The sequence below is a fragment of the Megascapheus bottae genome, chromosome X, assembly GCF_031878675.1.
Source record: "Megascapheus bottae isolate mThoBot1 chromosome X, mThoBot2.hap1, whole genome shotgun sequence".
Classification (NCBI taxonomy): domain Eukaryota; kingdom Metazoa; phylum Chordata; class Mammalia; order Rodentia; family Geomyidae; genus Megascapheus; species Megascapheus bottae.
Window position 1 is genome coordinate 71070377 of NC_143547.1, and position 13856 is coordinate 71084232.

Here is a 13856-nt window from a genome sequence, read left to right on the forward strand (position 1 = left end):
TAATAAGTGAAAAGAAAAAAAGTAGCTGGATAACGTAGCCAAAGGGTGAATGCTCACTTAGGAGAGATGTTAACTAGTCCAGTTGAGCTATAGTCATGTCTAGAGGTGAAGGCATGAGCAGCACTGACTTCCTTCACTGTCTTTAGACTTAAAATTCAAATGTCAAAGTATCAACAAGTATCAAAATGGATTATAAAACATTAATGTATTTGTTTTACATCCACTGTCTACATAAAGTTAAATCATTCAAACCTGAAAAAATATATAAAGGCAATACTGTCAATTGTATATGTGTCAGTTCTCATTACTTTCTAAGAGGGTCTCACTTATGACTAGTGGTGCATCCTCATAAATACACTATCCATAACCATGTTACCACCATGTTCTTCAACTCCAAAGGCAAAGGTTTTTATCTACCTTGACACTTTTACTGTCACCTACAGGCACAAGTATGCCTGAAGCAAAGGAACAATGAGGGTCGAAATACATTCAAAGAGCCTTTAGGTATACATAAATTAGTGTTTAGCAATAATCAACAAATTCTGAATTGTCTTCAATGAAAAAGCATATGTACATTTTCAAAGTAAAACCTCATATAAATATAAGTATAATTCACCCAGCAATAAACATGTTAAAGAAATAAATTTTAGGATAAAAAACAGTACATAAATAGAAATTCACAATAAATTGATTACTTATCTACATTCTCAAGGTTTCACTCAGGCTATTTGCTAAACATACACAAATCCATAGACACAGACACACATACACTTAACCTACTCAATAAATATGTTTATAAAAATTAAAATGGACTAAGGCATTTTAATGCCTATAAAATTAACTTACTTAAATTTGTTGGTGGCAAAGTACTTATTGATAATTTGTTCCCCAAACTGTTGAAAATTCTGGTGAAAGTTTTATAAAAAATAAACTTGACTAAAAAGAAGGAATTGGAAAGGAATCAGTCTTTTAAATTTTCCTTCAAACCACAGTTAGAATTGTATGACTACAAATGTAACTGTTTCCAAAAAACAATAAAATGTACAGAAATTAATACCCCACCTCAAAAAAGAAGGTAGGAAGGTAGGAAGTAATGCAACAGGGAGGGAGGGGCAGAGGAAAGAAAGAAGGAAAGAAGAAATAAATTAGGAAAGGTCTAAATTTGAAAGCAAAATCAGAATTAGACGCAGTACAAATTAGCTGTACTTACATTTACTATCCCTAATAAAAAAAGTTAACTTCGTAAGCCTTTAAAAAATAAGCTTAAAAGCTGTGTGTCAGTGGCTCATGGTTGTAATTCTCATTACTCAGGATGCTGAGATCTAGAGGATCAAGGTTTGAATCTGCCAAAGCAGATACCTATAATTAAGTAATGAACAAAAATACTAGACTAGAGACATGGATCTAGTGGTAGAGTGCAAGCTGTGAGCAATAAAGCCAAGCAAGAGCGTGAAGCCTTGAATTCAAATTCCAGTACTTTGGAAACAAAAAAATAAAACAAATAAAAAATAAGCTCAGCTAGGTACATGACATGCATCAGCAGGTTTAGCTACACAGAGGCTGAGGCAGGAGATTCACTTGAATTTAGGAGTTTGAGACTAGCATGGAAAATATAGTGAGACAAAACAAAACAAAAGAGTTCAATCTGAACCAACTAGTAAGTTGCTGATGAGGGTAAATTAGTTTCAATTTAGATTATGTAGTAATGGGTACATCATATAAGATTATATAGTACTCTTTAAATTAATTTGGTTACTAAATCTAAGTTCCATAGATAAAGTGACTAAAGGAATGACAATGAAGTGATAGACAAAAAAACACTGAATAGTATATAAATAAAACATACGTTGACTACAATATTGACAAAACCATGCCTTTTTAAAAAGTTTTGTAGCTTATGCTGATATAAAAATTCCTTTAAAATAGAAAATCATTTGGTTTAGAAGAGTCTATGTAGATAAGACACTATAAATATTCCACAATATTGTGACACTATTCAAATAAAATTTGTCCTTCTAATTTAAGTACCTACGTGACAAATAGAAGAACTTTAGAGTAGACATATATAAGTGTGAGATGAGTCATAATGTGCAAAAGGCCAAAAACCAAAATTCATTTCCAGGTATCCAGAAATGATAAATGCAAAATAGTCAACTATAAAATCCTGTCTTTTTTTTTTTTTACCAATATTTATCCTCTGCCTGTGGAATTAAATTTTCCCCTCTTTTGGATCGTTCTCATAGGAAGTTAAGTTGTCCCACATTCCTCAGTCTTTACTCAGTTACTTACATCATCTAAGATTCCTCATCATCATTTTCCACATTAAGGTGCTCATTCTGCTGTTTTATGCAGGTCTCAGTAGGCTTCAGCATTTCTTGTAGTTCCTTCTGCTCTACCATCAGACAGCTCAGTTCAAGTTTCAATCTGAATGAAATGAGTCAGCAGAAGCATTGATGAAAGGGATTTGGAATAACAAAATCAATGTAAGCAAGGTATATGCAAAAAAGCCCTGAACAATAGATCTTTAATTTTACAACCAAGCAAATACTACCTTCTTTGATGCATTTTCACTTTTTCCATTCTTCCATGTAAGGCAGTCAACTTTGGAGAGAAAAAAAATGCAACACTTTATTTGATCTTACTTAATCTCTTCAGAGCACTATTTTCTCAAATATATCTCAAATATGAAACATTAATTGAGGCTACATGGGACCTAAGAAAATACTTTAAATCTGCATAGTTTCAATAGAAAACTAACCACAAAAAATATAAGCCTATTTTCTTGTGTTTGTCTGAAAATACTTGTACAATGCAGGTAGATTAATGAGAATATCTTTTTACCTCTTCAAGATTTGCATCCAATTTACGGTCCCAAATACTGACTTGAGTGGCCAGTTGGAGAAATTTCTTGTCTTCATCCAGTAACTCAACCTTCACATTCTTGGTTATATCATCCAGATGAACATATGTCACCACAGGAGTTACTATCGAACTATAACATAAAAGGAATACAGTATGATCATATTTTAATGTATAACCATATTTTTATAACAAACAATACCTTCTATAGCTGATGAAAGTGTCTTTCAGAAACAGGAGCAAATTAAAATATTTTAACACAAAGCAAAAGGAGCTGATTTGCTAACATACCTACCTTTGACCACTATTTACTATAGAGAAAGGAAATGAAAATCGGAAATTAGGAGCATCATATACATGAAAAAGAATGTCAAAATAGGCAAAAAGGGTAAATATACAATTCTACTTCTCATGAATTTCTTAGATATTTGACTGCTGAAACAAAAATTATAAACTGCCATTTTGTTATGTTCACTGTGCACAGAAGAAATAGTTTAGAAGATCATGTAGAAACCTTATTAAATGAACTCTCTTTATGTAACATCCTTGTAAGTATGATATAAATGTGGTTAAAAATACACTTTGAAAATGTTGGCATTTAAAGAGCAAATAGGTATCCAGGTGCTAGTGGTTCACACCTGTAATCCTAGCTACTAAAGAGGCTGAGATCTGAGGATCGTAGTTCAAAGCCAGCCCAGACACTAATGTCCATGAGACTCTTATCTTCAATTAACCACCACAAAACAGGAAGTGGCTCTGTGGCTCAACGTGGTAGTGAACTAGCCTTGAGCTGAAGACTGCAGGGACAGTGCCCAGAGTTCAAGACCCATGATCGACCAAAACAAAATCACCAAGTAACTACATTCCTGGGCATTTATCTCAAAGACATGATAGTTACACTCACAAAATCATCTCTATATTAATATTAATGCTATCTTTATCTATGACCAAAAACCTGGAAATAATCTAGATATCTATCAATAGGTAAATGGTTAGATGAACCATTGTACAACACCATATCCTGAAATACTACTCAGAAATTTAAAATATGAACAAGAAAAGGTGAGAGTTAAGGATCATAGTTTGTAGCCAGCTTGGGTCCAGAAGTCCATGAGACTCTTATCTCCAATTAGCTACCAAAAAAATATCTTGAAGTGAAACTATGATTGAAGTAATGGAGCACTAAGTAAAAAAACCTTAGGGACAGTGCCCAAGTCCTGAATTCAATACCCAAGATTGGCACACACACACACACACACACACACACACACACACACAATAAAGCATGCCAAAGACTAAGGATGTATGATTCCCTCTGTATAATATGTGTGAAATGCCAAGATTACAAAAATGAAACATAGGCTCATTTCTTTTTGCTTAGGGATGGAAAAAAAGAGGAATGTAGTAGGTGTGGCTATTAAAAAACCCAAAGGAGGAATCCTTGCAGTGACGGAACTATCTTGTACTTTCCATTGACATAAATACTCTGGCTATGCTACTGTACCATAATAATGCAAATGTTATCATCTGGGAAAAAGAAAACAGCATGATTTATATAATATGTAAGAATATAGGCTCTAGAATCTGAAATTTTCATCTATATATAGGAACAAAAATAGAGTCTATCTCAGTCTCATGGAGCAATTGTGAGAAGTGATATGATATTTTTAAAACATTGTCATCCTGTTAAACATACAGTGATTGCAAAGTAAATGGAAACTATCATTAGTAATAATAACAATGGCGTTGCAATAGGATTCAGAAGGCTTTCGATTGTTCAACATCCTGAGCTACAGCAATCTTTCTCTAACTGCTCATTCAATTCATTATCTAGCTTTCAAAAATGCTCTAAAGATATGGAAGCACATTGTGCCTTGTATGAGGATAAAAATAAACCAAGCACACTACAAAGATGGTTAAAAGGCACTTGAAATGATAGTCAACATCATTAGTCATCAGGCAAATAAGAAATTCAAACATACTAGGATATCACTTATCTTCACATATATCTTAAAAAATATTGTAAAGGTGATATATAGAGGGGTTACAGTTATATAATTAAGATAATAAATACATTTATTTTTGAACAGTGTTACCTCCTACCTCATTTTCTCCCACTCCCCCTCATCCCCCTTCCTCCCAGGTTGTAAAGTTCATTTCCAACATAATGTCTAATGAGTATCATTGTTGCATTAGTTCATCCTTTCTCCTCCCTTCCCCAAATCAAATAAACTTATATACAAGACAAAGGGTACAAAAATTTTAAAGAAAACAGTGATGACAGGGAATAAACCAGAGGAAAAAAGAAGGAAAAAAGAAATAACTATAAAAAAGTACAAAAAAACCCTCTTGCTTTCATTTCTTGGAGCTTATTTTGAAAAGCATAATTTTATATGGTCACATCCACATCACTGTTGAGCCACTGTGATCCTCTGCTAAGAATATCTTAGAAAGACTTGGAAAAAATCATATTAAGTGAAGAAAGCCAGACCCATAGGAACATAGGCTCAATGGTTTCCCTTATTTGTAATAATTAGTGCAAACCTAGGACTCTCCTAGCAGAGGATTAATAGCTCATACCCTAGATACATAAGGCCATATAGGATAAGGCTAAAAGAAAAGATCTCTAGGATATGGAAACAAGAACTTTGAGTGACTGTTGTTCTTAATGTACTATGCTATTTCTCTTCTCTTTTTTGCCCTTATGGTTAATCTCATATTGTTACTGTACCTGAATTTGTTACCTGGTATATTGTATATACATTTATTTGTTTATTTGAAATAGGAAAGGGAAGGGGGGAAAACAAGATGATTGGAGGAGGTGCAGGGACATGGTGACAAAAACATGAGAAGTGGTATCAATGTGTGAGAAGTAATGCACTTAGTATCTGGTGAATATAACTGTAACCCCTCTATACATTACCCCAACAATAAAAAATAAAATTAAAAATAGGGTGGGAGTTTGGCCTAGTGGTAGAGTGCTTGCCTAGCATGCACGAAGACCCGGGTTCAATTCCTCAGCACCACATACATAGAAAAAGCCAAAAGTGGTGCTGAGGCTCAAGTGGTAGAGCTCTAGCCTTGAGAAAGTCCAAGGACAGTGCTCAGGCCCTGAGCTCAAGCCCAGGACTGGCAAAAAAATAAAGTAAAATTTGAAAAGAATGTCTTAGACATATACTAATTATAAATGAGAGAAATGATGCAGCCTATGTTTCTTTGGGTCTGGCTTACTTCACTTACTACAATTCTAAGTCTTTCCATTTCCTTACGAATGGGATGATGTCATTCTTTCTGACGGAAACATAGAATTCCATTGCGTGTATATACCATATTTTCTTGATCTATTCATCTACTGAGGGGCATCTGTGTTGATTTTATATCTTAGCCATGATAAATAATGCTGCAATAAATATGATTGTACTGGCAGCTTTGGTGTGATCGTATTTTTGGTCATTTGGACAAATGCCCAGGAGTGTGATAAATGGGTCATAGGGGATCTCTAGTTTAGTCTTTTGAGGAACCTCTATACTGTCATATCTATCTTAAAGACTAAAATAAAAGGACAAGCCCAGGTTCATTTCAAATGCTTACGGCACACATGTAGTAGCAGCAGTCGAATGAACATTGAAATGAATCCATGGATGCAGATTCAGATGAAAGCCACTAGTGGTTGTAGTAGTGGTATTGGTGGGAACCGTGATCGTGGCAGTTGTTGAAGTTGTAGCTGGAAAATGAAATACAGGATTCAGTAAAAAATGAGAAACATGTTTTGGTAAAGCCTTGGAGCACTCAAAATAAAAAATTACAGAGGTATTTGCTAAAATGTGAATTAGAAATCAAGGCTGTGGATTTGGATTCACCACTGTTGTACTATACAGTGGTACAATGCAGACCAGCTATCTAGATTAATCTTCATGCTGAAACCTGAAATTGAATGAATAAAACACAAAAATAAAACACAAGCAGCTTTCCAAGCATTGAAGAAACTGCCATTAATCTGCAAAATTCTTCCCAAAAGAAAATCCCAAACCTCAGGTGACATCATTAGTAAATTCTTCTAAACTTGAAGAAAGAATAATTGCATTTTACACAATCTTTCTATATTTCTGGCATACTTACATATCTGCAAATAATCTTCATGAATGAGACATCTGGGTTGCTATGCTTCCAATTTTAATACATTTAAAAAATTGCCCTATCAGAATCATTTTGCCAATATATATACCTATCAATGGGGGAGAGTTCCTTTTTTATCTAGAGCATAACACTTGGCATACATCTTTTCCATTGTAATAGGCAAAAGCCTAACAAAATTTTACGTATAGCTCAGAACCTCTTTCCTGTCTTTCTGCTGCATCTCTGCCATAATGTCTAAATATACTTCACAGACTAGCTTAAATTCTTCATTCTCAAATTTATTACCCTCCTCTCTTCTACTTAGTTCTCTTTAGTTTTCTGAACTTAGAGAGGACTTTGGATTCTTACTGTACCCTGTACATTTAAAGCACAAGGCTCAGAAAACTATGGCTATTGGGAAGAGGAATAGGGAAATTACAGTGTCTTCCACATGCACTAAGTGAGCTGACCTCACTGTTGCGGCCGGAACAGGCACACAGTTCAGTCTTTATTCTAGGTAACTCTGACCTTTGCTCCTGGTTCATGGTTGATTCAGCCAAGGATAGGTATGTGAAATACAGGAAACCATTCTTGTGCTACTAGCCTAAGGAAATGTCTGGCACAAAAAGCTCAAACCAAACAGGAATAAGGTGGATCAGAATCTAATTCTGAAAAGCTCAACAATACAGAAGAATAAAACTCTAGGTAGAATAGGTGAATACTTACATAAATACTTACAGAAATGTGGAAAGAATCAAAGAAGGAGCAGAAATGGAAATATCTCCCCAAATGTAGAAGGAACCCAACTGTTGGCAGAGAGAATAGAAAAGACACAAGAAGGCCCTAAAGCAGAAACAAAGTATAAAGTAATAAACAAATCTAAAGTGGGAAGAAGATATAAAACAGGAAGGCAGCAAGAGAGGACAGCAGTGGGTAGCTGATAAAGAAAATCCTAGATAAAAAGAAAATAACTGAATTCAACATATGTACTACTTCACACAGGCAGTCCTAAAACTGTCTTATGAACAATCCTTGAGTTCCACCTCCTTAGAGTAAAGGGTGCCAGATCAATGTTTATACAAGATTCTTAGTATCCCTGTTGGCATAAAGATGTATATGCTAATTTACTCTTCTCTGTGTTAGCCTTAGTGAAGACAGAATAAAAAGACAATAACCAATTAGCATATCTCTGTGGTCACTGCCAATTAGAACATGGGATCCTGGATTGCATTCCTTAAAGCCAGATTTCAACATTTTCTTTATCTGAAAAACAAAATCTTACCTTAAAGGAAATTCTTTTGGGAAATGCTGGAAATTAATGATATTATCAAAAGACCAGCTGAATCAAATTACTCATACATTACTAACTACTACCTACCAATATTCAAAGGAAAAGAGAAAAAGATTTTTAAAAGAATCTTTCATATAAATGAATATATCTTCATCTCAAGGGCATTCTCCCTTCCCCCTTGCCTCCCTAGATTTAGAGTTTGAACTCAGAGAGAGCATTTAGCTTGCTCAGTTGGCACTCTATCACTCTAGCCATAACTCCAGCCCTCTCTTTTCTGGTTATTTTGGAGATTTTAAAGTCTCATGTCTCATGTATTTTTCAGCCCTGGCTGGCTTCAAATCATGTTCCTCTGGATCCCAGCCACCTGATCAGATATGATCTGATTCCCAGATTCAAGGAAGACTTTTTAATAAAATAACCTTTATATCCTGATAGATATGTAAATATGCATATACAAGATGAAATAGTAAATTCTACTATTAGTACTAGGACAAAATGACTATTTTTACAAAACAAATGAATTTAATATATGATTTACATGTTTTATAAAAAATGCTAAAAAGATAAATGTGATCTGTGCATATATACATGTATATGTGGATTATGGTTTTTATGATAAAAACTAACAATCTAAAGAAATGTGTAAATAAATAAAATAACTTCCCCAAATATGTTGCATGTATTCTTGTGAAATTAATACCTACAAGCCAAAATAGGGGCCAGTGGCTCATGCCTATAAACCTAGCTACTTAAGAGGCTAAGATCTGAGGATAGTGCTTCAAAGCCAGACTAGGTAGGAAAATCTGTGAGACTCTTATCTAGAATTAATCTCCAAAAAGCCATCAGTAGACTGGTGGCTTAAATGGGATAGTGCTGGCCTTGAGCAAAAAGCTCAAAATAGTTCACAGGCCCAGAGTTCAAGCCCCAGAACCAGCACACACAAAATGGTATGGATGTTTGAACATTTTAGACAGTATTTTTCTTCGTTTTTTTCACATTATCTTTAAAAGGCATAAAATAGGACTGCAAATTCAAATAGGAATATTTCCATTAATATCAAAAGCTGTAATGTATTTAAAAGTGAAATATTTATCAGTCTGATTTTGCATGTTACAACTTTAGGCTACAAGTACTTAATACATTTATATTGCCTATGAAAATAAAGGGAATCATAGATGTATATATAATACAAAATAACTGCATAGTAAATTTAGATTCATATTTAAATAAACTTCATTTATCTGGGTACCTCTGGCTCACACCTGCAATCCTAGCTACTCAGGAGGCTGAGTTTTGATGAGCACAGTTCATAGACCAGTGGAGAAAGTCCATGAGCCTCTTATGTCTTATTAATCACCAGAAATATCAGATGTGGAGCTGTGGCTCAAGTCATAGAGTGCAAGCCTAAGCCAAAAAAAATCTGAGGGACAGTATATGGGCCCTGAGTTCAAGCCCCAGTACCCACCCCCCAAATAAATAAACTTCATTTTGGTAGTCTTAAAATAATTTATATAAAATAGTAGAAATAATCTTTAAAAGATCCTCTCATCTAATTTTCCTTTCCTGCTCTTTATCAATAATTATATAGTTTACTTCATGTGGGGAATAGACATCATAGCTTTCTCATAGGAAAAAATAAGATCAATCAAAAGGAAGCTTCACCAGCACAACCATGTTCATTGCAACATTGTTTACCATACCCAAGATATGGGATCAACCTAGATGCCCTTCAATGGATGAATGGATCAAGAAAATATGTAAAATATACACAATGGAATTCTACTCATCCATCAGAAAGAATGATATTATACCATTCATATTAAGCGAAATTAAGCCAGACACAAAGAAAAATACATTTCATGATTTCCCTCACTTGTGGTAACTAGATTGTATCTACAAATCTAAAAGTATACATGGTGGATGATATAAAAAGTAGTCTGAGACTTGATAAATTATACAGGTGTCTAGTTAATCACACAGAGACAAAAAGAGGCTATTCTTAGGGGGATGACAAAGGTGCAACAGTTATGTGCACCTGATCATATAAAATAATATTTATTGGCCGGGAGCATGCCCTAGTGGTATAGTGCTTGCCTAGCATGCGGGAAGCACTGGGTTCAATTTCTCCTAACCACATACACAGAAAAGGCTGGAAGTAGTAATGTAGCTCATGTGGCATAGTGCTAGCCTCCAGAAAGCCCGAGAACAGTGCCTGGGACTTGAGTTCAAGCTCCAGGACTGGGAAAAATATTTCTTGAAGTCCTGGAAATGATAACAAGATGTATTTTTTTCTTTGTTGCTGTTTTTATTTTCTTTTCCTTTTGAATTGTCTTTTCATTTATCTGTCTTGGAGAGGGTAAGGGGAGAGCACAGAAATGGTGGGACAAAGGGTGAATAAATTCAGCAGCGATACTAGACACTATAATGAAATGAGTTATACAACTTGTGGGTGGGGTGAGGAAGACTGGGAGAGAGTGAGAAGGGGTGACTGTTCAAAAAGAAATGTATTCTTCATCTGACTTTTGTATCTGTAATGCCTCTGTACATCACTTTTACAATAACAGTAAAAAGGAAGCTTCTCTTAATGCTGCAGTGATTATACCTAGGACAGAATAAGAGCTTTAAATCTGCATACGCAGACATGTGAAAACTGTTCGAAATGAAGTAAATGCACATGGAGCAAGTAAATATACATGGGAAGAAAGGTGAGTAGGGCAAAAACACATAGGTTTGGGAATGTCACCTACCTGATGGAGAGGGGGTAAAAATTGTGGGAATGGTGCCAAGTAATGTGCTAATTGCAAGGATATCCATCTGCAAGAAGGGTGTTAATACTTGGATACATAATGAGTGAGTTATGACAGAGTCTGAGTTTGAAAATTCATATTTCTATGACTACACCCATGAATGAAAGAATTTTAGTATTTTCAGCATTTTACTGGAGCCTTCATTATGTTTTATTTTTTTTGAAAATATGCTTATTTGTAAAGTTGTCATGACACATCCTTCTCATAGCTTTCAACAGTTGGCCAATTAGATTGTGGCATGGTAGAAGAAGTATTAACTAGATAAAAAAAGGTATAGAGATGGTATATATATATATATATATCTGCTTAGGAATAATTATTTTAAGCGTAAGGGGAGTTAGCTTTTAATTTATGCCAGCTTTGAAGAGAGATTCATTTCATCCCTAAATAAGCTTCTCTGATTTTGTCAGTATGGTGTTGAGGTTTGAACTTGGGGTTCAATGCTTGCTATACATTCACTCTGCCCCTGAACCAGGGCTCTAGCCCTTTATTGTTCTAGCCCTTTATTGTGTGGGTTATATGGAGGTTCGATCTTACCCTCAACCCAAGCACATGCTTGAACCACATTCTATGAATGTAGGCTTCCAGTCATTGCTTGGAAGCCAGGTGTACTCCACCACTTTCAGGTTCTTCCTGTTGAAATGGATGTCTGATGAAATTTTCTGCCCAGGCTGGCTTGGAACACTAATCTTTTCCATCTGAGTCCCTTACGTATTTTAGGATGACCAGGCATGTGCTACCATTTTCAGCTAAGAGTTTAGAAAACAGTCTCAAAATCTTTTATGACTGGGCAAATATCATCATAGACCTTAGTGTCCAGGCTGGCTTTGAACCATGATCCATCCTCAGATCTCAGTATTGCAATAGCTACAATGACAAGCCTGAGCAATGAAAGCCTGGCTGTAAGTAAACTTTTTATTTTCTAAGAAATTATTTTGTGCTAGTCCTGGGGCTTGAACTCAGGGTCTGGGAACTGTCCTTGAACGTTGATGCTCTGTCATTGAGCCATAGCTCCACTTCTGGCTTTTTTGTAGTTTATTGAACATAAGAGTCTCATGGACTTTCTTGCCAGATCTGGCTTTTTGATCTATGAATCTGAGATCTCAGCCTCTGAGTAGCTATGACTGCAGGTATGAGTCATTAATAACTTGTAAATAAACATTTAAAGAATAAATTGAGCAAGGCATGGTAGCATATATCTAAATACAAGAAAATTACTATATTAATTCCCATTTTATGTCCTCCATATGGACAAAAATTTCTTTCATTCAGAAATATCTGGCAAAACTCCCACTTCTTTTGGGCTCAGTAGCTTCAAGAAGTAATTTTCAAAACATCACATTGTTAACAAGTTCAATACTTAAATTTATTATTTTAAGCCAAAACAACCATGTTAATTAAAAAAACTAACATTTAAATTCATAACAATTATTTTCTATAACAGTCAAATATAATGATAACTTGTGAGATGTAGAGCAGCTGCAGAGCCATAGTTTACATTGGCAAAGTGAGTTTAGTGAACTCCTTAGGAATAATAGTATTTTCTTTGGAGAGAGTAAAACTTACATGAAAATTCCTTAGTAGTTATTAAGTTGTGAGTGTTTAGTACTTTGGAAAACATCCTGAAGATTGATCTAAGTGTAGAGAAACAGTAGACACTGGAGCAAAACCTAAAACAAAAGACAATTATCAGATAAATGTTGTTGAAGAAAAACTTTGGAAGACACCACCATCACAAGGTTCATTTAAATTGAGGGAGCCAGGCACTGGTGACTCATGCCTGTAATTCTAGCTACTCAGTAGGCTGACATCTGAGAATCACGGTCTGTGCATAGCCTGGGCAAGAAAGTCTAAGATTTCTGATTTCCAATTAATACCAAAAATGCCAGAGGTAGAGCTGTGTCTGAAGTGATGGAGCATCAGCCTTGAGCAAAAAAGCTAAGGAACCCAGACCCTGAGTTTCAGCTCTGGAATAACGCAGAAAAGAAGTCAAGTAAAAGCAAGAACCCTGAAACCTATTACATACCCAAAAAAAGCTGGAAATGGTGCAGTGGCTCAACTGGTAGAGAGCTAGCCCCGAGAAAGCCCAAGGACAATCAATGTCCAGGCCTTGAGTTCAAGCCCCAGGACTGGCAAAAAATAGCTTGGTAGAATTGTTTAGGATAGCCAGTCTCATAGCACTATCATACCAGACCAAACAAAAACTGAAAAAAATCAATGAAGAAAGGCATCCACTCCCAGAACTGTAGCATAAGTTGTCCTGCAAAATTGTTCCTTAGTGAAACATCGTTAATGGGCAGAAATTATTTTTTAAATTGGAAACTGGAAATTGTCCTAAGGGCAGTATTCATGAAAATCTGCCCACTGCTCTCAATCAAAGGGTGCAATATCTCAATGGGACAAACAGCCAACACTTCTTACCACCTTCAAATCAGATTTGAAGGTATAGAGTTTGGGGGTAAATTTGTTAACCAGCTCCTACACACACACACACACACACACACACACACACACACACACACACACACACACACACACACGGGTTGAGACTTCACCCCTGGCACAAATAACTGAGAATACTGAGTTCTGAAACACCTTCACCCAGATTACCTCAACCAAGCCCATTTTAGGGCTAAGTTCCACATTTGAAGAGGTAATCAAGAAACCATCAGCTATTACCACTGTCCAGCCCTTGAAGCAATGGCTCAAAGATTTAGCCCGAGGTAAAGAAGGTTCAGAAGAACAGAGAGATCCCAAGCTATCTCCTAAAGAAATGTGTTTAT

The 13856-nt window shown here is 35.4% G+C and overlaps 1 protein-coding gene across 1 annotated transcript in view; it reads right to left on the reverse strand.

The window, feature by feature from the left end:
- Nup62cl (nucleoporin 62 C-terminal like) overlaps positions 1–13856 on the reverse strand; it is a 62884-nt gene that overhangs the window by 27490 nt on the left and 21538 nt on the right. Inside the window, exons 2-6 of the mRNA XM_090326165.1 lie at positions 12640–12743; positions 6451–6583; positions 2842–2992; positions 2552–2601; positions 2290–2424 (exon numbers count right to left, since the gene is read on the reverse strand). Of these exons, the coding sequence (XP_090182291.1) occupies positions 2295–2424; positions 2552–2601; positions 2842–2992; positions 6451–6583; positions 12640–12743 (568 nt within the window). The 3' untranslated portion in view covers positions 2290–2294. The remainder of the gene's footprint in view (positions 1–2289; positions 2425–2551; positions 2602–2841; positions 2993–6450; positions 6584–12639; positions 12744–13856) is intronic.